The sequence below is a fragment of the Anoplophora glabripennis genome, unplaced genomic scaffold, assembly GCF_000390285.2.
Source record: "Anoplophora glabripennis isolate ALB-LARVAE unplaced genomic scaffold, Agla_2.0 scaffold408, whole genome shotgun sequence".
In the NCBI taxonomy this organism is placed as follows: domain Eukaryota; kingdom Metazoa; phylum Arthropoda; class Insecta; order Coleoptera; family Cerambycidae; genus Anoplophora; species Anoplophora glabripennis.
Window position 1 is genome coordinate 449,419 of NW_019416514.1, and position 26,938 is coordinate 476,356.

At 31.6% G+C, this 26,938-nt stretch overlaps 1 protein-coding gene and 1 pseudogene across 1 annotated transcript; one reads left to right on the top strand and one right to left on the bottom strand.

Annotated features, from left to right (window-relative positions):
- Positions 1–1,647: 1,647 nt before the first annotated feature.
- Positions 1,648–15,028, top strand: LOC108909925 (transmembrane protein 164-like). Its single transcript, XM_018714399.1, has 3 exons — positions 1,648–1,734; positions 14,639–14,958; positions 15,008–15,028. Exons 2-3 carry the CDS (start codon positions 14,644–14,646, stop codon positions 15,026–15,028), a joined length of 336 nt encoding a protein of 111 aa, XP_018569915.1. The 5' UTR covers positions 1,648–1,734; positions 14,639–14,643.
- Positions 15,029–19,597: 4,569 nt separating this feature from the next.
- On the bottom strand, positions 19,598–23,589 carry LOC108909926 (annotated as a pseudogene).
- Between the last annotated feature and the right edge of the window lie 3,349 nt (positions 23,590–26,938).

Sequence of the window (26,938 nt, forward strand, 5' to 3'; positions counted from 1 at the left end):
CAGTATTTTGTTTCTTCAGTCTATTATATTATGTAATTTGAACAAAATTCTTTGAGATTTCTTTACAAAATGTCATCACTTCTTAGATATACTATTTTGTAGCAGCATAGGTAATTTTGTAGAGTGATAATCAATGGTTAATGTAGTCTAGTATAATACAGTACATCAATGAGATCAGTGACAAAGAAAGTCAGGGTCAATGATTTGAACTTCTCGTAAGCACATTGACCATCATTTGTTAGCATTTAAATTTAATTCTGCTGGGTTATGCTCTTCACTGTTGATAACCTCATTTTTATCAGGTAGATTTCAATTTGTCCAAGATTCAGGAGTCAACTCTGCCCAAACTTCAGAAGTCCCTTAGGGTTCTGTTGTTGGACCTTCAACATTTACCGTTTTTACTAATGATACTGAATGTACGTTACTTGTTGTATGCTGATATTAGAATAGTTTGTTCTATAAATAATGAATTTGATCCACATAACGTACAACGAAACTTAAATTTAATAAACTCATAAAGAAATATTCACAGATTACCTTTGAACTCCACGAACTGTCGCTAATATTATTACATTTAGTCGACAGTTGAATCAAATATATAATTATAAACTTGATTGTTTGAAGATTTAGGGGTGTATTTGTATCTTAAATTTTTTACCAAACATACTCGTAGTAAAAATATACTGAAAAGTATTTTCAAAAACCTTGGCTTTATTATTATTAATATAAATCCTGATAGCCTGAAAATATTATTTACAAATTTGTCAGATTTAAGCTTCGATATGTTCCTATGGTTTGGGCACCTACCTGTTTATATTAGTCATACTAGGTCTGTTCAGAAAATAACTGAACTTTTTTTAAACTTTATTATTAATTTTAAACATTATTGGTCCTTGTTTCCTTCAAACGTACTCCCCTCTCTTATTCACACAGTTTTGTCCTGGATAGCTTCATTTGAAATGACCTTTAAAGTCTGTGACGAATTTGCTTCGATGTCATCAGTAATCTGAAAACGGCGTCCTCTCAACACTGATTTTCATTTCGGAAATAAGAAAAAATTACAATGAATCAGGTCTGGCGAGTAAGGAGGGTGAGGGAGGACAGTAATACATTTATTGCTATTTTTTTATTTATTTAACTATTTTTCTAATATTTAAGTATATTTAAGTAATTTTTCTATATTTAACTTATACTTGCCATTCCATATTTATTTTTGTTTAAATAATAAAAGAAATAAATAACTATGAACTAAATATTTTGTTCACTACCAAACGAATAACAGGCACATAAATGTCTTATTCATCTGGAGATATCCACACACAATTAAGTAACGACCTTTAAAATTTCAACCAGCTCGGGATTGAAATTATTTTCATTATAAAATGTTTTCATCGGTCGCCAGTACCCTGCAGAGCACAAATATCGAAGAAAATCAAAACAGCGGATATCGGCCGCGGCAATTTCCATCTAGATGGCGCTGGACAGTGTAGCACAGCAGAAAGCTCATTGCGCTTTGTTTAGTACAACGAAAACGAGTCAGTAATGCGCTTTCCTGAATCAATCCACCTGCAATAGTGTATATGAAACACCTGTGACGTATGCCATGTATAAAATGTATTTCAAGTGCATGTCACAGTCTTTTACGCACTACATACCCCCTTCATTCTAGCATTTAACTATCCAGTGCCTACGTTGTTGTTTACATAAGATAATCCAATTAATATGAGAAACCAGGTAAGCTGTGCTTAAATTTCCTAATGTGATAAAACGGATTATTTTTAAATTCAAGCTTTTCCGTATTGAAAATCTATGTATTTCAAAGGGACTCAGTACACATATTTATATCTAGGTCATCGGGAATTGTTTTTATGACAATTATGTATTAGCCCTAATGTGAAATCAATTTAAAAAATACATCGCGTGGCAAATGGACAGGACTGTGTAATTGTCGTTTTATTATTTAGCACGTATTGTATAAGAACCAACCAAAGTTTGACGTCAGCTATAGGGATAAAAGGCCTTCTAAGTAGTCTGCAATGATGTCAAAAAAGGTGGACAGTTTCCTTTAAATGCAGTTAGTCGGTGAGTTTTTTAACATCTAAGCAGTTGCATTTTGAGACAAATATTTACCTTAGAATAAATAAATTTCGAATGAGAAGAGCTTGTGTAATCAAATTTAATGTAAAACGGTCCATTTTATTGTTTCTAAAACATATTTCTATATATTACTTAATAAGCGAAGATTTCCATTGTCATTTTGAAAAAGAAAACAATTTATATTCAATTAAAAATCCTATGTATTTAAAGTAAATTAATTTATTTATGTACAATATTTTATTGTCACTTATTAGAAATATTCCACAGATTATTGAAGCACTAACACCCCACTTTTTTATTGAAGTAACCTACAAATTCATACAACGTCAATGCGGTTTCTATATCAACTTTGTCTTTACCTATATCTAAATTCTACAACAGTTTTGACATATCTTGTCTGCAGACGACATATTTAGACATGAATTTTTTAGCACCATCCTTTTTTAAGGTCCCTTGCCAGAATAAATAAAATGTTGCTATTTGTAATATAAAATATTAAGATGATTTTCATTTGAGGAAAATAAAACCAATATTTTTGAAGTGGATAGTTCATCAAAATTAAATATACTACGTTTTTATATAAACTTTTTTGAAAATGGAGAGATGGAAGATGTATCTCTTTAGAGGGTATGAAGATGTATTTTTGTGACGTATTAGTCCTTCTAGTTATCATATTCAACCATAAATTTAAGGTATTTGGACTGTAAGTTATATCCCACATGTTACCTAACATTTTTTTCTCTTTATTTTTAAATTTTTGAAAAATATTGACTTGAGAATATTAGAGAAGGAAAGGTACTCTTGTTTAATTTCGAAAAATTGAAGAGTATGCTAGTTATTCAAGCTTATATAAGGGAATGCATTTGCAGAGTAAGAATAAGCTCTTCATCATCAATAGCATATATATTGTAATTCCACACATTTCGAGGGATTTGCATAGAACAAGTAGGTAGGTAACTACCTTTTTCAATTATTTGAAAAAAATAATATGTTAACACAAAATATTTACATTTTTACGTTATAATCTGGATACCTATCATTTTCACAAATATAAAAATTTGATTTCTTTCTCAAAATGCATTTTTACAAATAAGTGTCATTTTAATGTATGAAATTAGTTGCAGATACCAGTCTGAATATTACTGTTAACTATGTTCGTAATGTTCTCAGGGTTTTTTGTAAAGATTTATAAAAAAGACAACTGTTTCAGTGTTCTTCTTTGAATCAGAATCATTAGAAATCATTTTAGAAAAAAGTTGCTTTGTTGTTTGTTTATTTTGACGAAATAATCACTTCGTTTAACATTTTTTTATTTAAAACTAGCGCATTCGCCATATTCTATAACTTTTAATAAATATTTCAAATGACTAGTTTTTATTTGTTTTAAAAAATAACAAGTTAGAATTATGTTACTTACTAATTAGAATATAAAATCATGAGTATTTTTCAAAAATCGTTAGAAAATCACTTTCTAATAAAAAGTGTAACCTGTACTTGTCTAATATTATTTTCAAAGGTTGCTACGTTACAGGATGATCCATTTTATTTATTTATTTATAGTGTTTAAAGATTTTCATGGTCTGTGCTGTGACTTAAAGTGCCACAGTTTTCCGGGTTGTTATGTCGCTGCAGAGATTGCACTTCCTTACCATTAAATAAGAATTTTTGGCCTGCCCTGGTTGTTCTCGGGTTAGGGTTAGAGGGGTCAACCCCGCTATCAGAAACCCGCCCTAATGATGATTTCGTTTCTTGTTGTTGGTTCTAAGACCTTTTCTAATTTACAAAAAACGAAATCAATATCAGGACTTAAGGGTGCTGATAATGGGTCCATCACCATAAAGCCTAGCCCGAGAATAACGAAGACAGGTTGAAGATTCCTAGTTAAAGCTAAGGAAGTGGATTGTAACTATGTAACTGGGGGTGACATTGAACTCATAACAACCCGAGAAAACATGGTATTTCCAGTATTTATTTGTTTATTTATTTATTAATTTATATGGACAATAATTACAAAATAAAATATATAAGTACATTAAAATATAGTGGTCAAGGACGGCAACACCGTACGCAAAATTAAGACTAAAACTAAACTGAAAAAAGTTATTAATATAAGCAATTTTACATACTGTGCTTTCTAAGAGTAAATATCTAGAAATTAACAATTTTTTACTACAAGAAAAAATTTGCTATTTACAGAAAGTAATAACGGATTAAGATATGTATATGACTAAAGAAAACATTGTGTTGTCTTCGGAATAGGTAAATAGGTGAGTGGTTTGAAGCGCTCGGATTTTATATTTGATGATAAAAATATGTTCATTGACATGGATGGTGTTTACTATTAAAGGACAAACGAAACAAAAATATAACTGCAGTTATTTTTTCCATTTAACAAACGAAACAACAATATAATAATACAGGGTGTTCTCAAAGTTGAGTTATTTTAACAGCTGGTAAAACTCCAAAAAAAATTGCACAAGAGTTATAAAAATCCTGTTGTACAAAAATTGTTCAAAATTGTTCTAGAAAAATTGTTCAAAATTGTTACAATTTATGTTTTTACAACGCAGTGGTCCAATATGTCAATAAATCAGGTTTGTATTATAAAGTTTTTAAATTTAAATTTTTTTAAATAATTGTTAATATGTAATTACTTTATTTGGCAACTTTTATATAAACGATTTTTGGTAAATCGACTTTTTTTAAGTGTTCTACCAGCTGTTAAAATAAATGATTCAACTTTGAGAACACCCGATATGTGCAATATTTCTTGTGGAACTTAATTTTAACACAATACAATAGTTTTATCATAACTTTGAATGTGCAACTTTTGATTGAATATATTTTTAATATATGTGTTTAATTTCTTAAAAAGTTTTTTTCGCGAATTTCAGGTGTGATTTGACAGAAAATTATATCAGACGGGCCTTTACAAAAATCCCAAATTTTAACAAATAAAAAAGTTATAGAGCATCAGAAGAACGGCTAAAATTGATAAACGCCCTGTATCTCTTCCTGAATCAAAATACCAAGATATATTTTCGGGAAATAGAAAAAATCTGCCAAGTGTCGAACTTGGCCCACCATGTATAATCTTTTTTTAATAATAGCTAAACGAATATTTTTTAAATTTTTCTATTTTTGATAAATATATGAAAATATTAGTTTTTTCGTAATGAAGTTTACTAGGTACTTCTGAAAGCTTTACTACTCTATGAATGTACTGTACAGTTATATTAAATTAGCTAAATAAGATTACTCTTTATTAAATAAAACTGAAAGAACTACTTCATTAGCCGTGGAGATTCGCCATTTTAATCGACATTGACCATTCGAGCCACGTATCGTACTGATTCTATTATTTACTTAAAATAATTTTTACGAAAGTTTATGTGAATTTTATAAAAACCTGAAATGCGCTATTTTTGCCATGTTAGAAGAAGGGACGCCAAATCAGAATGTCCATACAATAAACTTTGAGAGCGATAAAGATTGAATTTAAATATTATTGCTAATATTACCCAATTTCTAATAAAACTGCTACCCTCCGGAGTTTTATAGAGCAATAACCTAGGCGAAATCCCAACTTTTATAACCGAATATATATTTTATATAGGTTGGTATTAAATATTCAACAACTTCGATCTGACAGTGAGTTTGGATTTTCGAGGGAGAAAGTCCTCAAGCGCTAACGAGATTTGTCATAATGCATATTTTAACGCTATCGGCAAATTTATGTTGAATCAATACGAGTATTTACCTGATTCTAACAAATATAGTCTATTCGTATTTGAAATTTAAAAGAATTGTTCGGCATCCCTGAAGATTCACCAATATTATTAAATTAAAATGATTAAAATTTATATGTACAGAAAAATAATAAGCAGTACTATAAATTAGGATATAAAATAGATTTTAAATAAAGTCACAATCCTTCATAGAAGATATCTGAATAAAAGATGTATTAAAGCATGAAATGATTGAAATGCATAAACAATTTTAGTTATGAAAATAGCAGACTGGTAGTCTTTGACTGACCGACATATGAAACACACTCATAGACATTTTATGTAAAATTGTATACCAAATCATTGGTTATTTTGACGCCATCATTAGGTAATGTAAAATTACATCATACAAGAAAAGTTATATTAAACATCTAATTTTATACTTTTTCTGTAATTCACATAAAATGTAAATTTACACTATCGATATATGGAATGCAATTTATTAAGAAACAGGAAAACTACATAGCGTTTTTAAGAAAAAATTCTAGGCTTCATTTTTAGAAATAGTATATTTTTCACATAATTAAATATTTTTCCAAGACATTACGACGTACTTAAGTAAAAGGAAAATAATAAATTTAAGAAGATTAATAATGTAGTAAACAACACAATCATATCCTCTAGTAGAGTAAATATAAATTCCTGAAATATGGCTAAAGACAAATAATACAGAATATTATATAAACCAATTAATTAAACAATACGAAATTTAGCACAGCAGTTAACGAAGTCAGTAAAAATTAAAAATATGAAGCAATTTCTGTAAAAAAAAACCTCCCTAGTTTGCCCTAGTTCTCACGACGAGGTGCATTATTAGCTGGAATCCTTTCTCAAACGTTTCATATGCTCTTTAATAACTTTAAATGAAGATATAATTTACACAAAATCATATTATTACTTACCTCAATTTACAACATTATATTTAGGTAGGTATTCATATGCTATATTATTACTCCATAAATGAATCTAAACATGCCTACTGAACAACTAGCACGTACGATAACAGCACACCCGGTAATCACATTGATCTGATTGATTTTAAAATGTAAAAATACAACGTAAAAATACAATACAAAAATCATGTATGTTCAATTCATTTACTTTTGTGGTGTATGAAAGCCATAACAAATATATAAAATTGTGAATTTCCACAATTTTTATCGATGTACTTCCTATTCGTTTTTAATAGTAGATAATGAAAATACATATTTCTTGAACAGTTTTTTTCTCTGTTTCATTCGGTATAAAAATATTCCAACCACCAAATAAACTCGCAAAAAAATAAACATATATATATGGGCACGCAACAAAAGACTGTACACTTGTACTAGAAATAACAGTGACAAACGATGTTACAGATATGTGACAGATGAAAAATTATGCAGGAAAATGATATATAAATCAAGTGGCGTGTCTCCAATTTTTTTTAATAACTTTCACATACTTGCCCTGAAACTCCATAATCTATCATAATTCTCTGTGATCCATTAACAAAAATTTCATTCAGCATTAGTAACACAAAAGGATCGAAAAATAAAATTTAATATCTAATTGTTCTATGCCAGCAAATGTTTCGATGAGTAATACGGGTTACTAAATACTTAAAACAAATGTATTAGTTCTAACCAACTTTATTCCTGTTGACTGCCACAATGTTGCAACTTTTTCTGACTTTTTGCCATGTTGTCAACTTCGTCAGTAGTATTTTTTCTCTGGAGGGTCTGGAAATGTCAAATAGGATTATTTAAATTTATTTTTAAGTTCATTATTAAATGAATGTACGAGTATAATTTCATTACTAATTATCTGACCATATTTCGAACACAGAGTGATCTTATAGGACCACTTAAAATATGCTGTTATCAAAATATAATTATTATAATGTAGCAACAAAAAAAAAACTATAATAAAACTTACAAATAAAATACTTTTCAACATTTTATAGAATTTCCCTTTGTGAGGCTTGCAACACAAAAAGAAAACAATATACAGTGCGTCCCAATTAACATGAAACTAATAACACAAAAAATATTATTGAAAAAAAATTTAAGCCAAATGGCTCATTTTTTTTGGGTATTGCTTATCTTCATTTTTACAGTTACCGGGTATGTTATTGCACTTCCGAACGTTTCCGACCTATTACGCAATGTTGTCTATCATTAGAATATATTTTATTTTTAAAATGTATTGCAAATATCAATAAAATATTTTTATATACAGGGTGTTTTCTGAAGAAGTAGCACAAATGGTACCGGTAAATCTAAGAAGAACACGTTTTGCGTAAAAATGACCTACGCTTGTCAATGATTGTAAAAAAGTACTGAATAGCGGTTGTAATTTGAAAACCAAAATTGGCACAATAGTCAATTGTGACAAACATTTTCTACTAATGCACTTGCAACTTCTCAACAATTTTTCGAAAATTTCTGGCCCATGAAGGGGGTTGAAATAAGCATCTATGGAGTTATTTTTTGTTCGAGAAAAATTGAATATTCCAAAATATGTATCGGATAGCTCGGTTTGTTTTAAAACTTTTACTTCTTTGTTATTTCTTTTACGATAACTTATTTAAGAATTATCGCAAATAATTTTACTAACGATAAATATGTTGACATGCTGCAAATATTTTTTAATGTCGGAAAAACCGTGCCTCAGCAAGAAGAATGTAAATATTTCTTGGTTGCAACCATGAGACTTTTAAAGCAAAAAAGTGAGAGAGGTAAAATATTTAAAATAAACCAGGATATCTGATACGCATTTTTGAATATTCAATTATTTTAAACGCAAAAAAAAGTTGTAGCCAAAAATAACTTAGAAGGTGCTTATTTCAACCCCGTGCAAATGACAGAAATTTTCGAAAAATTGTTCAGAAGTTTTAGAGATTGGTTCAAATTGGTCGCTTTTCAAAAGTTACTGTGAATCTGTCATAGATAGAGTAAATCTGATAGACGAAATCAAGAAAATAGCAATGGCGCAAACCGCATATCTTTGTTATCGGTTTCGAGCTACAGGGTATTTCTCGATTTTTGGCTAAACCGACTGGTGATCATTTCTGGTTTCTTTTCAAGATATCTTAAAACGGTTTGAGTATTTTAGGCACTTTTTTGAGATACATTCGTTAGCATAAAAATAAATGTGACAATATTTTTAGTTTTTGTGATATGACCACAACTTGTGTTTTTTTATATGGAACACTCTGTATTTTATTTCAAAAATGGAAAGAGGGCTAAAAATGCATTCCAAAAATGTATATTGTTATGGGTAGAAATATTTATGTGTATGCTCCAATATTGTTATGAGTAGTAAATATGTATGTGTAGGTGATTTGTTAGTGTAATTAATATAATAATGATCCTGTTGTGTATATGTTTATGCTGTAATTTAAGTTGTCGATTATACCCTGGCTAGCTTTCGGCCCTTCTGAGTAGTGGGTTCTAGTGAGGTACAAACTCTGCAGAAAACCAAACAATACACCACACTAAACAAAAGATATTATTCCGAAATTAATTTATTTATTAGTTTATTTTTTATATATGTATATAACAATTAATTATAACTGTGAAATGTCGGACACAATTTCAGGAATATTTGGAATTATCTTATAACACTTTTGTGACACCTTGAGAATTTTTCATATAGTGGTATTCAAATCGATTTATTATAATGTATTGCTGGTTGCCTATAACTTAAGGCGATAAAATTTGATCTTAAAATTTCTTTATCAAAATTTTAATATGGCCAAATTTTTTTTTATAATTATTCGTATAGTGAAGTTAAATTTATTTAATATCTATCAGGGATGAAGAATTTGTATTTATTTCAAATTTATTTTCAGGGAAGATTACTTTAAATTTTATTATTATTCCTATAGGTTTTTTATTACTTTTGAGATTATATTTATCAATCTCTTTTGCTAGCTAGCTTTATCTTATATGATTTTGTAATTCTTTGTGCACAAAGTTACCTCTACGTATATCTTGTCAATTTTTATTGTCGAACTGCTTGTCCTCTTATACTCGACCTGGATATCGTCCTAGAATCATCGTCTAGAATAGCTAGAACCTGATGCTTTTTTTATGCGTCTGGAATCTCGTTCTGGAATCTTATTGGAGTCCTTTTTAAGAGATTGGACTTTTGAATCCTTCTTTTTGGCTCAACTTTTAATTTTCTTTATACTGGTTGACTAACTTTAATTATCTTACTATTTTCCACTATAATTATTTCTATTTATATGGGTTTTTCCCACGTTACTTCTTTTCAAAACCCCCCTCTGACAAATTCTTTCGTAACTAATCAATAATCTTCTAAATTTTTTATTTTTCCTACTCTCTTGATTTTTTCATCCTTGTTAGGGCCTTTTCACATATATGCCTGTTCTACTAAATTCCGATTTTTTTTCCCACTTCACTTCACTTCACTTTATAATTTACAATTTTACAATCACATTCCAGTTTAATTACAAAAATTTTAACTTATATATCAAAACATTCCTTACTTCTATATTTGTATTTGAATTTCATATGTAATATTTTATGACTTGTGAATCCAACTTTATTTTTGACATTTCACTGACATCCTACTGATATATAAAATTTTACTTTAGACATTAATATTTCTTGATACTTATTTTTCTTACTCCTAATACTACTATTAAATAAAACTATGATATTTTAGCTTTTATTTGCTAGATGTCATTTGCTATTACTAATTAATTTTGATTATGTTTTTTCCAATAATTCCTTGGCATGTACGCTATTTGACTAAAATGATAATGGTTTCTATACTTAAATCTTTGAAATTTATTCTGTTCTAGTAATACGACTCTCCGATAATAATTCACAATAACCTATTTAATACCAACAATTTTTTTTTACTCAAATATTTTTCTAAGTTTTACAACAATCATTTCAAACTTTTCTCTTCACCGTGTCTTATTCAAGTAAAATTTTAATTTAACTTATAAATTGCTATCAATAATTTGATTTCATCTCAATATTTATTATTTTTTGTCTAGAATTGCGGAAAATGTAAAATTTTCAAAATACCAATGACATATAAGTTTTGTGACTGAGAAAACTGAAAAGAAACAAGTAAGTTTGATGTTTAACATTATTAGAAACGTTTTAACCCAAATCAAAAATGGTTCTTTACTCGAATATCACCATTATCTACTTCTATTTGTTTAGATAATGCATTAGGATTTTGTCTAACACACTGTAGAACATCATTTTCCTACTCTTCTCGCTTAGCTCGATTGTAAATTTTCTTCCTTGGTTTAGTGTTTAATCCATAAGTTTTCAAGTTCAATTTTAATTTCTCTAAAATTCTCAAGTTGGGTTAATTTTATTACATTCAAATTATAAATACTTATAGAAACTAAAGATCCTTTTCTAAATCTGCATTTTCATTTCTTAGATTCAAACATTTTATTAATTTTTATTTGTCTTCATTTCAGTAAAGAACCATTTTTGATCTGTACTAACACGCTTCAAATAATGTTAAACGTTAAATTTTGTTTTCAAAGTTTTCTTAATCAGAAAACTTAAATATCTACACAAACAATAATAGGTAACGTATATATTTTTGGAATGCATTTTTAGCCCTCTTTCCGTTTTTGAAATAAAATATAGGGTGTTCCATATAAAATAAAAAACAATAAAAAGTTGTGGTCATATAACAAAAACTAAAATTATTATCACATTTATTTTTATGCCATCGAATGTATCTCAAAAAAGTGCCTGTAGACTGTTCAAACCGTTTTAAGATATCTTGAAAGGGAAACGAGAAAAGAGCAGCAATCGGTTTAGCCAAAAATCGAGAAGCGCCCCGTTACTCTAAAACGGTAACAGATAGAATGATGCAGCTGGGTCATTGTTATGCACTCATGCACTAGAAGAAAATTTATGAAAAATTTGGCTATCATGCCTTCTTTGGTTTTGAAATTACACCCACTATTCCATATTTTTTATTAAGGTCATTTTTATGCAAAACATATTTTTTTCAGCCATTCACCGATACGATTTATGCAATTTTTTTTAAACATAAACTCATAGATTTATATATGTTTTTAGAGAATTCATAGAAACATAAATTATTACTGTATGAAATATTTGTTCATGTAAAAGCTGTACATCATCTCATTTCACCGTTTCCACTCATTCTGAATTTTATCGAAAATTATTGAGTACATCTCTGTTTATTACAGGGAAGCACAGACTTATAGGGAACAGGGGCCACTCGGGAAAAATATAAGCCAAGGACGGGCCACTACAAACAATATTTATTAACACAAATTTTTTTATTTTTAAATAGTATGAAATACAATGATAAAAATAAAATAACCTTCAAAAATGTTTGTTGTAATAATTATGTAATCATTACAATGTAATATTTCATGTTTTATTATTTTGATGCATGACATTGCATTGAACTAACAAGTTTTTTTATATTTGGCTCCACATTACTTGTAGCCACACGTATAATTGCTTCCAAATTTTCATTTGCCAGACGGTTTCGGTTTTTCGTTTTGTTAAGTTTCATCACTGAAAACGTTTGTTCACAAATATACGTCGATCCAAATAAGCTTGCGCATTTCAATGCATTTATTCGCAACTCTTTATAAGCGTTTTTATCAACGCAACGGTAGAAGTTGAGTAAATTACCTTCATTAAATTTGTTTCTTAAATTATCATCATTTTGCATGTCTATTAATTCCAGCTGCATTAATTCCGGCGCATTTTCGGGTGAAATGTTGAAAGGATTGCTGAAAATGTCCAATAGCGGTTTAACTTTTTTGAAGTCTACAAAACGATTTTCAAAAGCTTGTATCAAAATATCAATTTTTTCAACATGAGCGAAATTGACGTCAGTTTTATTGAACTTCTCCATAATTTTTTTGTAGTTCGGAAAATGGCCGTAATTGGCTGAATTGATTTGTGTCCTGAAAAGACTCAATTTGCATTGAAAGGACGAAACATGAGAGTATAGCTGCGAAATCAATTGATCTTTGCCTTGGAGTCGCGTATTTAAGACATTCAAGTGATTTGTGATGTCTACAAGAAACGCTAAGTCACACAGCCAATCAGGGTTGTCGAGTTCGGGGACGTCGTTTTTCTTTTCCGCCAGAAATAGTTGGATTTCTTCAATCAAGTTAAGAAATCGCTGTAGTGTCAACCCACGACTTAGCCACCTTACTTCAGTGTAAAACAGGAGATCACCATATTCGCTTTCAATATCCTCGAGAAATTGTTTGAATTGTCGGTGATTGAGACCTCGTGATTTTATAAAGTTTACGGTAGGTACTACAACTTTCATAACATTTTCAAATCCCAATAATTTTGAACAGAGGGCCTCTTGATGTATAATACAATGAAACTGCATTAATTCCTTGGTATTTATGTTTTTAGTTTGTAAATATGTTTTTAACAGAGTTACTATCCCAGATGTACTTCCAACCATTGAAGGTGCTCCGTCAGTTGTAATTCCAGATATTTTCGTTAAATCCAAATCCATTATAGAACATTTTTCTAGAAGAGCTTTGAGCATGTCACTTCCCCTGGTTTGACTTGTCAAAGAACTCATACCAATCAGTTCTTCACTCACTTCAAAATTTTGCGTTACACCTCGTAAAAATATTAATAGTTGAGCAGTTGAACTTATATCTGTAGATTCGTCGAGCGCTATAGAAAAATACTCAAAACTTCTCGATTTCGTAGCTAATTGCTCTTCTATATTATCTGCTAATGCGGTAATTCTTCTTTGAACAGTCATCCGATTTAACTGAATTTTTTCAAACTTCTTTACATTTTCCGGACAAATTTTTTTTGCGGCGATATCCAAACATTGCTTAACAAACTCACCATCTTTAAAAGGCCGACAAGTTTTCGCTATTATTCGAGATATTTCAAAGCTAACTTCAGTGGCTGTTTCAGCATCTTGAATTGGTTTTGTAAACATAGATTGCTGGCCTATTAGTTCCCGTTGTAAAGTGGAAATTCTTTGCGTTCGATTTTCGCCAGTTAATTTGGTAAAAGTTGGATGCTGGGTTTCATAGTGCCTTTTCACATTATATTCCTTCGGAATAGAAACACTACTCTTGCATATTAAACAGACAATTTTGTTATGCGATGAAATAAAAAAGTATTTTTCGGTCCAAATATCATGAAACTGTCGATTTTCATCTTCAACCTTACGACTACGTTTCTTACTGGGGCCTGGTTTATCCATATCAAAATTAATATTATATGTTACAGTCGGTAAAAGCCAAGTTCGAACGACGAAATATTTACTCGTCACAGATTACAGTTCTCAAACAGTATAACGTTCGCTTATCCGTAGTCAAAACTTAACTGCCCCGGTAGCCGGCGATGCGTCGTATTTATACGAGTTACCAAACATCGAGAACCATCCACTTTGTTCGGGGATCGACGTGTTTCGCGAATCTGTAATCTAGTTGATGCGACAGATTTCTAGTCTCGTAATAATATGCTTGGACCGGAGCGCGGCGAGTAGAATACTTTTAAAATTCGTTGGCGGGCCGCATAAACATCGACAGCGGGCCGCGGTATGTGCATCCCTGGTTTATTACATACAGTTGGCGAACTGTGGAGGGTCTTTACAAACCGAAAACAAAGCGCGGCCTTCTATGCTCGTCTTACGATTTCCACTCAACTGAAATTGCTGGTTTACATATGTTTGCCGTTATTAAATAGAATAATAAACTCAGCCGATACATACGACTTACTTTTCCACAGGTGAAATGATGGACTGGGCCTACAGCGGCGTGAACAAGACGGTGCCCCGCAATGCAGGTCCGGAATGTGCCGGTTTCATGAACCCGATCTGGCGGTGTGTCGACACAGCGGTGGTACTGGTCTTGGCGGTGTGGCTCTTCAAATGGAGCTACCCCAAGCTGACGCTGCCTACGGCCGCGTACGTCCGCCGAGACAGAGGCGGCAGACGCACCCTGCTGGTACTAATGTGCTTGATTTGGGGCATGGAGATTGGATATAAATTTTCTTCAAGAACTGTGATATACTTGTTGAATCCTTGTCACGTTGCTACAGCAATACAGGTAAAGGAATGCCTTACACATTTTTATTAACATTTAAAACTCCTTGTAGTGTTCTGAAATTGATAAGTAGAATCTACTTTACGTTACCATGACGCCACAACGTCTTCAGCTAAATCGGTCTACTATTAGAGGTAGTAAAGCGAATTTGGTAAACTCCTAACGGGGTGACCAGAAAGATAAAAACTATCTTTATTTGTACTGTGAAAAAGTGATACTTAACAAATAAACTAAAACAAATAACGAAACTAACAAACACACTCACACTAACTAACACACACACACAAACTACACTACTACACTACACTAACTAACAAAAATTAAAACAAATAACTTTGCCTTTTTTATGTTAACTTTATCTTTGTCTATAAACAGTACCAAAATGAAAAAAATTCTTTGCTGGTGAAGTTTCTCTAGAGGACATGTACAGGGTGTATCTTAAGTGATGACTTTAATTTCAAGGGGTGATTCCTTATCATATTTTAAGCAAAAAAGTGCATATGAACATCGGTCCGCAAGTGCTTCGTTACCGAGATACAGGGTGTCAAAGTTGGGAAAATAAATCGCATTTTCTTAAATATCTTTCGACTGATTCGAAATAATTTAATGAAATTTCATACACGGGGGTTTTTTGGAATGACAAATTCAAAGCTGTGGTCAATTTAGGTGTATTTTTTTGAGGGCGCCAATAATGAAGTAGCTAGGAGCAACCGTTTCCATGAAAAACGCATTTAAACTTACTTGAGCTGGAAATATCATAAAAATTGAATTAAATCAAATGCTCAAAATGAGAACCGCCACTGTCAATACAAGCATGTAATCTTCTGCTCATCGACTGTCGCACACGTTCCAAAATTCCTGGAGTGTTGCGTATGACATTACAAGAATTTACAATTCTGTTTCTTAAATCATTTTCATCTACAACTGGCGTTGCATAAACAAGCGACTTCAGATGTCCCCAAAAGAAATAGTCCAGAGGATTTAGGTCTGGAGATCGTGCTGGCCACGGCTGAGGTCCTCCCCGACCTATCCATCGCTGAGCAAAAGTGTCATTAAGATGTTGGCGAGCAGCAAGACTGAAATGAGCAGGTGCCCCGTCGTGCATAAACCACATGTCATTTCTGGTTGCTAGTAGTACATCTTCTAACAGACCAGGCAATGTTTCAGCTAGAAACTGTCTGTAAGTCTCACCATTCAGTCGAGGAGGAAGAAAATGCGGTCCGATGACATGATCACCAATAACTCCGGCCCACACATTCACCGAAAACTGCTGCTGAAATCCACGTTCTCCAATAACATGGGGATTTTCATAGTTCCAAAAATGATTATTGTGGAAGTTTATGATGGCATCCCGTGAAAAAGTTGCCTCATCTGTGAACAGAATTTTAGACGTAAAGTTGGGATTCTGCGCAGTTTTTTGGAGAAACCATCGACAATAATCTAACCGTGCAGGAAAATCTCTTGGCAACAGTGGTTGCACGCGTTGAATGTGGTACGGATAAAGTAAATTTGTGTGCAAAACCCTCCAAACACTTTGATGACTTATGTTAAACTGTTCAGATAATCTTCGCGTACTACTTGACGGATTAGCTTCCACTTCTTGTAGGATTGCTTCTTCTAGTTGTGGTGTCATTATTGTTCTCGGTCTACCAATACGTTCAGCGTGAGCATTTAAAGATCCAGTTTCGCACAGTCTAGCATGGAGCCTTATGAAAGTTCTTTCTGATGGAAGTGGTCTATTGCGAAATCGTTACTGGTAAATTCGACGGGCTTGTGCAGCATTTCCATCTGCTAGCCCATAAATGAAATGTATTTGAGCTTTTAATGCCAAATATCATCGGAATTTTGTTATCACAGGAATTTTTATATTCAACAAAAAACATTTCTTTAAAATCTTTTTTAAGCAGATAATCGTTGCCGGTGGCGCAATAAAAAAAAACCTAAATTGACCACAGTTTTGAATTTGTCATTCCAAAAAAACACCGTGTATGAAATTTCATTAAATTATTTCGAATCAGTCGAAAGATATTTAAGAAAATGCGATTTATTTTCCCAACTTTGACAGCCTGTATCTCGGTAACGAAGCACTTGCGGACCGATGTTCATATGCACTTTTTTGCTTAAAATATGACAAGGAATCACCCCTTGAAATTAAAGTCATCACTTAAGATACACCCTGTATAAGTAAGTCGTTTTTGAACACCCAGTACATTGAAATGATTCTAAAATTAGTTAGGTACTTAGCAACTTATAAAACAATAGATATTAACACTTATGGTCAACCTTGAATGAAATCTAATGAAAGTAGTCATCAATATTATTAGAATTTTGAAGTATGAAGCGTTACATAGTATTTGAGTGTTTTTACATTAAGCAGGTGGACTTATTATTTATTATATAAAAGAAATATGCTGAATCATCGACTATATAAATACGATATAGTAAAATTGAAATATTATCACGACCACGTTATTAAAATAAAGAAATCTGTCAAATTACGTTTGAGTGAAGTATGTATATCAGATCACTTCAACGAGATAAGAAAGTTTCAAGAGCTTTCAAATTTAGAAAACGTACTACTTACTAGTACCTAACTCTTATCAGCTGGATTGACATCGTTTTAATAATAAGAAGAGACCATAATTAGGTATTACTAAATTTTTATAAAATTTGCCTCTCTCTTTATTCTCAATACGTTGTTATTTTTTCAGTATACGTTATTAATTCCTTGGTATATTTAAGATAATGAACAGAACGTAATAAATATATTATTCAGGACATAATATCATGTTATAATTTTACTATTTTCGGAATGATACTAATACTAGATATAGTTGTCATAAGTCTCAGGAGAGGAATTAAAAAAAAAAGTTATTTCAAACAATTATTTATTATTTTAATCTCGTCAGATTTCACATACACAACATAGGACTCGATAAACGAACAAGCACATAAATCACCATGGCGACTAATACTTGTCTAACCAAATTCAAATAAAAGTTAACAAAATCTGTCATGAAGTTTACCCTTTTCTTTCGTATCGTATATTAATAAGATAAGAGTGTTTCGGATCTAATATTATAGACTACGTACTTTTCTCATTGTTAAGATTTAAGCAATTTGTCACTTATACTTATTCTTTTTGCTGTTTTTTATTTGAAATTTTTATAATAATTTATGTTTTTTTCTTGTTCCAATTTGTCTTATACATTGTATAAGAAATTTTTATAATAATTCATGTTTTGATGCGCTTGTCTGAAAATGGGATAAAATCTGAAACCATCGTAATAAACAATTTAGGGAAGAAAAATAGTTTTATACACTAGTTTTTTTGAGAGCCCACATAATTGTTTAAAGAAGCAACATATATGAATATAAATTGATTTATTTTCACCCAAGAAGGCACCCTACGTGGCATGGTACATTCGCCTTTGGACACCCTGTTTATTAATACTCACACCACATCAGTATTTAAAACTACATAGATACCTACATAAGATACAAAGTTTTATTACTGAGATTGAAAAACTGTGTCAGAAAAATAATACTTCTTGAACTCTTCACAGATTATAGAAATTAAAAAGGGTAGTCGATAATAGTGGACTTACTGTATGATTAATGACTTCCTTAGACTGGCGTTATGTTACCTACTAAACCTGGTTTCCAAGAAAATAGTAACTGAAACAATATATCCAATTATCTATTCTTATTTGCTTATTCGTGCTGTTTGCTTGGCGTAGGTTCATTGGTCCCGTAAATTGAGAGTTCTCGTGAGTAACTTCCTTGGAAAAATAATTCATGATAAAATAAAATTCTAAATAAATAAAATGTGGTCATGAAGCACACAAACATTTAATATTCAATACAGAGCTAATGGAAACCTTACGAAACAAAAAAATATTAAACGATGTTATATTTCCTGAACTAATAACACTATTAAAAATCCATCAGAAGCAGAAAGTACTGAAGATTAATATAATATTCATAAGTGTAATAAATTTAACTTGAATTTTTTTTGTCATGAACACTTTTTAAAATCTCTTCATAGATACGTAATGTAAAAAGGACCACTCCCCCGAAATTCACTTTATGCAACAGATGGAGTGACCTCTTTTGCATCTTTTACTAGAGCCATCTGTCAATGCCTCAAACTAGGTACCGCAGCGTTTTGAATTATTGTGCCGAGTGATCTTTAATCTAGCACCTATTCTGGTACCCTGTACTCTAGCACTTGTTTGTGCAGCTTCTCTATGGATTGAGTCCTGTACTGACTTCTAATTTTGGTTGTCCCCAAAAAACCTGCCTTCCATACTCTAATATTTCATAGTCGTACAGAGCATGAAACGCTGTTTCCGTTGCGTTTTAATCTAGAACACATTCTGGTACCCTGTACCCTAGCACTTGCTATATGAACAGGAATCAGTAAATCATCTGGATGTCCCAAATGTTTTGTACTCTTCGCTATTCAATTCCTGTAGTTGCTCGTTCATATTTTACGTCTGATATAGGTCAATAATATCAAAAAGAAATTTTCGTTTTCAAAAATAATCCATGTTTCTGGTCTCGCTGATTTATTTAAATAAATTTTAATTTTTCTAAATTATTTTGTCTTTATCAGTGTTATTTAGTGAAAAAAATATTGTAGATTTTGTTATTACTGTTTATTACTAATATGTAGGTGTTCACATTAAATACAAAAAAGTTAAATGATATTCCCAAATCAGCACGATATTCCTGCACCAGAAGGAATACCTGTACATGCCATAGTTTTAGTTCCACCTGTGATGGAGATGTCGGAGAAATACCAGTTAGCGGCGTTCTGTACTAAAATATAAACGTTAGCCCCAGAAGAGTCGACCTGTTCCATGAACATTCTTCACCGTCAGGTCGGTAACTGGTACGCCTCCAGTTGGTGTACCAGTGGGGCTTCCATTTTCGTAGTCACCCTCAATGATGATACCATATCTGTGGATACCAGTCAGGGTGATGTCTTCGTATGTAACATCAGACACGGATCCAGTTGCTCCATAGACGGTCTTAATTCTAATTCCGTTGGCCGAGTTGGCAACCTCGCATCTGTAAACTTGAACGCCTTTAACGACGTTGTTGTCCCTGCCACCAACAGAACCGATAGAAATTCCGTGTCCACCGGAACAGTAGTTGTCGGCGAATACGATGTTAGTTCCAGAGTTGATTGCCAAACAGTCATCTTGGTTGTGAACAGTACTGTGCTTGATGGTGATTGCATTGGATTTGTTAACATCGAAAGCATCGGTATTATGGCCACCGCCAGAGTCACCGGCAGAATTGTCGATGTTGATTTGTTGAATCACCAGGTTTTCGCAGTGACTTATAGAGAATATGTGCACAGGAGAGTTTTTAATATTGATATTGTATATATTCGAGTTTGTCAGTTTGACTTTGAAGAATTTTGGCTTCGTCTTTCCACCGTTTGTTCCTAGGCCGTCCCACCACAAATTTCCCCTACCATCGAGCACGTGACCTGAAGCACCGGTGATTTCAATGTCAGTACCTGCGACACTAAGCAACGGTCCAGACCATTCCTTGTACCCCCATGTGATGGTTCCTTGGAAAATTACTTTGGTGCCTTGCTTAAGATGTGTCAAATCCAATGTCTCACCAGCAGCTACTTCAATATTATTGATAGTGATTTGAGTACAATCATTTTGGGCATTTCTGATGTCATCAGCATTGTATTTTGAAATAGTACAGGATGCTGCACTAGAGTTCTGTGGAATAATTGTTAAACAGGTCACTAAGACCGATAAGATGGGGAGCCAGCACTTCATTTTGTCTTCGTATGTATGTGTGTTCCTGAAACACAAAATTGTACATAATTATCAATATAATTTTTCATATGAACGTAATATACCTCATACCAAATAAATTGTACACAAATAAATTAAAATTATTTTGATATTGACAATGTTTTATGTAAAGCCCTCATAGTTGCATTGATGATTAACTTGTGTTTATCATTACAGTTTGAAAAAGGTAATGTTCTCAACATTACTTTAAAATAATTAAAAATTGCTGCTTTGTATTCATAGATAATATAGCCGTAGGTGCCACTTTTGTTGTGCTACCTACATTTTCTTTTTATACAACAAATATTTTCAGTTCGGTGTGCTTATTTCAGATTCTACTTCAATATTTCAACATAGTAGTAATAAAACATGTCCACTACATCTCAAATTTATATAAAAAAAATATTTACATATACCCGTATGTGTTCCTTAATGATATACGAATATTTAAGGGTATGATTATACGTGGAAAGTTAATCATAGTTGTTTGATTTAAAAACCATGGTCAAAAAATGTTCTGTTGCGAAAATACGAGGTGCTAAAATTTTAGGAAAAAAAAAGGAAATTAATTAATATTTTCGAAACCGCTTGAGATCTTTCAGTGATATTTGGTACGTAGTGATAATTAGTAAAAACGCATGTTTCCCAATATAAACATAATTTTTAGCTCCAACAGTGGCGTGCGTACGAGCACTGACTTTGAAATTTTTAAAGAAAAAAATGGTAGGCAAAACTCTACGTGGTTTGTGTTTAATATATTTAGGAAAAGTATGTAAAATATCTGTTTTATACTTAGTAAGTCATAGGCCATGTGGTTGTAAATTTCTACAAATTTGTTGAAATGAAATATCGCTTTTAAGTTCCAATAAATTTAAATAACAGTCTTATTTATATTTCTAAACTGAAACTACTATTTCTACTTAACCTGTGATATTATGAAAAACAACTGCTCTGCGGGCTATATACCCTGGCCAGTATTGAACCAATATCTAGTAAACAACTAATCATCATTCATTAGCAAAATTACCAGACATAGATCAGTTTCGAACTTTTTAGTCCTTATCAGTAAGCATTGGTGAAACGACTGACGAAAGATTAATTTCGTTGTAAGTGAATTCAGTTTTAACTTTATATGATATATCTATGTTTCGCTCACTGTTATACTACGGGAAATTATGTAGTTACGTAATTATGTAGACATTTTATTTAGTTTATGGTTTTGGCGCGGCGGTAGCCGAAGCGGTCGAGGCTTGCCTACAGAGGCGAGCCAGGGCTGCGCGGCAAAACCGTAGTGGGTTCGAATCCCGCACGCGGCAGGAAAATTCCAAAGAATTTTCCTGTCGTACCATGGATGTTTGTGATTGTTAAGGTGGAGGATAGTGTTAGTTAGTAGGCAAAAAGGGCAAAGCATGGCCTAATTGCTGGTAAGCTTCATGACCTTTACCTTTTAGTTTATGGTTTCAATTTTCGATGTTAATCATTTAATTTCTAATTACTTAATCTATCACATTTTATGGAGATTAAGTCATGACTACCTGGCACTTATACATAAGTAGGCGACAATGAAAAAAGTATGTATTCACCTTTGTTCACTGTTATGTTATCTACATTATATCATAAAAAATTTTATTGCATGAAGAATGTAAATAATGTAAAAAAAAATTATATTTTGCTTTTCCTTTTTTGTTCCAATGTTTGTTCAATATCTATGGTTTTAGATATACAGACTGTTACAAATTCGCTTCTTCACTACAGGCATCTCGGAAACAGTAAGAGATACGAAGTAACCTAAATGGGGGCAAAGTTGCATAATCAGGGAGCCAACATTATGCCTCTAAAAAATCGAAATTTTGGAAATTCGTTTTTGTTTCATATCAGCCTTATTTGAGGTGATATTGAAAAAAGTAAAACGCTTTCTCACAGAGTCTAACGACACTTAGAGTGTACGATAATTCAAATCTAAAAAAATTAGATAAATTTGGAACGAATACATTGAAGATGTATTTTTCGGGACAAAAAGTCTGAATCTGGTTCGGGATCAGGCAGTACAGTATTGGGGGTCATGGAGGTTTGCAAAAAATGTAATAAAATTTCCGTGGTCGTATTTAAAAAAATTAAGTTAATAATATTTCTGGAGAGACAAAACGTTACATAAAATTGATTATGTCATTCGATAGAGGGCAAAAAGTTGCCATGGGAAAGTGTTCTTTTTTCACCTTCAGCAAGGCTGAAATGAAACGAAAACGGATTTCCAAAAATTCAATTTTTTCAAATACTTCGAAAACTAATCATGGTAGCCTTGATTTTTTAGAGGCATAATGTTGGTTCCCTGATTATGCAATTTTAAGCTACTTCGTATCTCTTACCGTTTCCGAGATCCCTGTAGCTAGAAGCGAATTTGTAACAATTTTATATAAATTTGGAGCACAATCACATTCATGTAGAAATTTGAGATCTAACTGTCCCCCTCCTAAACAAAATACTAAATCATGTGTAGTATTTTGAAATCATATATACTTTGACTCTTTTACCTAATATGTCTGTGTACAAACTTCATTTTCATTATTGTTATAATAATTAGTTAATTCTCAATTCAAAGTATTTTTAAAGCGGTCAGAAATCATCTTTTAAGTATATAATAAAATTATTTATAGCAAATAGTTCAAAAGTTTCCAATAGTTTAAGACAAAAAACTAAAGTAAAAATTGTACGTTTTACACATACCTTTATACACCCCGTTACACAACACAGACTGAAAAAATGCAACTACAAGTGTGCGTTTTTATAAGGTAACAACCACTTGAAATAGACCTTTTATAATAAATATCTGTTTGCTTATCAAACTAAATACCTTTATTAGTAACATTTTAACATTTTTCTAACCCGCCAAGTGTAGAATAAAATGTAGTCTTCCTATTCAATAAATATTTATACACTATTTCTGAAAACAACCGATTAACAACAGTCTTATATTAGAAATTATAGTTATTTATAATACCCATTTATGAAAAATTACATTCTCCCATTTTTTATTTTGACGTGGATCATGACTCAGACGCACTTCCACGAGATCTATCTAACAAGAAAAGTTCATTAATGTCATTCAATAAAAAGTCACGTATAAATTTCCAAATCAGTATTCAATAGAATACTATAAGAAGTTCTGAAATTTAAGAAACTATACCAATAACTAACCACTAATCCACCAATTAATGTTTATTATAATAATCACAACAACTTATAGTAATATACATTTTTATCTACACATTCATTAATTTTTGAGTGATATGTTTATGCTACGTGACAATAAGCAACAATAAATCACTGAAAATAATTTCCACTTCATCGATAATTTACAACAAATATCAGTTTCATTTTACTAGATTATACCGCCTTCTAGATAATATATTACATCAGACTACTATTCCTAAAGGAATGAACACATCAAATTATTTTGGAAGTAAACTATTCAAACAATAATGCTATCTACCGGGTGTCCCAAAATTCACGCAGGATTTGAATTTTGCGCCATTTGTGCGGTAAAGTGTTACCAACGTATAAAAAAAGACGGCGTTACAGCTAACAGTGTATAGGAATAGTGATTTAATTCCGTCAACTCTGAAGAAATTAATTAAAAAATTTAGGGAGACTGAATCAATTAGTGATCTTAAACACTCTGGCCGTCCTTCAACAAGTCGTTCAACACAAAACATCGAAGCAGTTCGTGAGAGTGTTGCTGAGAGTCCAGGAACATCAATTCGGCACCGTGGTCAAGAATTAGACATTTGGAGAAACTCTCTACAACGTATTCTCACGAAAGATTTGTATCTTCATAGTTACAAAGTTCAATTGACTCAAGAACTGAAGCCTACTGATCAGTGTTGCCAGATGGAAATTTCTGTCAACAGGAGATTTTAATAAATATATTTTTTAATAGAGGAACACAAGTACATGCACAAAATATAGCAAAATATATAAATGTAGGAGTTCGTTTAATAGTTTTCAATTACGTCACGTGATTTGACAACTGTCAGTTGGCAAAATGATAAATCTCGGAATCCCGCTGAAGTAAACGAACTCGCCTTCTATTCTGTTAGGCCCAGTTCATATAAACGCGAATTGCGGATTTAAAATTTAAATATGTACATATTGTATATGAACTGCGCTACAGAAAATATAACAGGACTGAAAATATTGACAAGTGACGAACACAGTGCCGTTAGAGAACAGTGCCGTACTAAAATATTCTTATTCTGAGAAAAATTAGTAGTAACACTGCACTGATCATGCAGAGCGAAGAAAGTTCGTAATGGATTATGGAATAAGTGGATTTAAGCAATTAATTTGTCACGTTATGCTATTAATTGAATTGTATGTTTACTGATATACCCATTGGTATTAGCAAATGGGCAATGATTAATTCAGTTACCAATTTAAATTTCTTAAAAAGTTATCGGCCCACAAAAATTATTTATTTAATTTTTTATATATAACTTTTTTACCTTTAAAGTTATTGCACTGAAGTTTGTTGTGAAGGATTGTAATAGTAGAATATAAATATGAGCTAATTTTTTTACATAAAATGTAGAAGACATTTAGAATATACAAAGAATATTTGCCATATTTTTGTATTCATTAGCAGTGAGAGATTTTGAGAAAACGAAGATATTTTATGAAACATCATTTTACTTGCCGTAAAAAAGGTATACTTGTTGCATCTTTTACTACAGTCATCAGTGACTGACAGCTGAGTATTTCACTCCTTTACTAAATTTGCAGTTAAATCAAATATTTTTTACGATATTCAAAATTGTTTATCGTAAAACTCGCAAATATATTTAAAAGTGAAAAGGAAATTATTTTAAAAAATAAAATAAAAATATTTTTCTTGGCCCACATAATTTTTTAAATAAACAATATGTATTAATGTAACTTTATCTAAATTGGTTTATTTTCACCCAAGAAAGCAACCTACATGGCATGGCCCATTCGCCTCCAGACACCCTGTATATTAATATACACGTCATATACACAAAAGATACAAAGTTTTTTTACTGAGAATGAAAAACTGTGTCAGGAAAATAATATTTCTTGAACTCTTCACAGATTATAGAAACTAACAAGGGTAGTCGACAATAGTGGACTTGCTGTATGATTAATGACTTCCTTAGCCTGGCTTATGTTACCTACTAAACCTGGTTTCCAAGAAAACAGTAACTGAAACAATATTTCGAATTATCTATTAGTATTTGCTTATTCGTGCTGTTTGTTTGGCGTATGGTACGTTGGCCCCGTAAATTGAGTTCTCGTGAGTAATTTCCTTGGAAATATAATTCATGATAAAATAAAAATCTAAAGAAATAAAATGTAGTCGTGAAGGACACAAACATTTAATATTCAATACAGAATCAATAGAAACCTTACGAAACAAAAAAAATCTAAATCGATGTTATATTTCCTGAACTAATAGCACTATTAAAAATCCATCAGAAGCAGAAAGTAGTGAAGGTTAATATAATGTTAATAAGCTTAACAAATTTAACCCGAAATATTTTTTGTCATGAACACTTTTTAAAGTCTTTTCATAGGTATGTGATTTAAAAAGGGCTACTCCCCCGAAATGCACTTTGGAGTAACCTCTTATGTACTTCTTATTAGAACCATTTGTCAATGTTCTGAGTCTCCTATTTTTAACATAGCGCCTATTCAGGTACCCTGGACTCTAGCACTTGTTTGTGCAGCTTCTCCATGGATTGCGTTCTGTACCCGTTTACATCTAATTTTGGTTGTCCACAAAAACCCCGCATTCCATAGTCTAATATTTCATACTCGCATAGGGCATGACACGCTGTTTCCGTTGCATTTTAATCTAGAACCTATTTTGGTACCCTGTACCCTAGCACTTGCTATATGAACAAGAATCAATAAATCAACTGCATATCCCAAAGGTTTTGTACTCTTCGATATTCAGTTCATGTAGTTGCTCGTTCATATTCTACGTCCTACATTAAAACTGATGAAATAATAGGTCAATAATATCAAAAAGAAATTTTCGTTTTCAGAAATGTTTCTGGTTTCTTTGATTTCTTTAAATAAATTTTAATTTTTCTAAATTATTTTGTCTTTATCAGTGTTATTTAGTGAAAAAAATATTG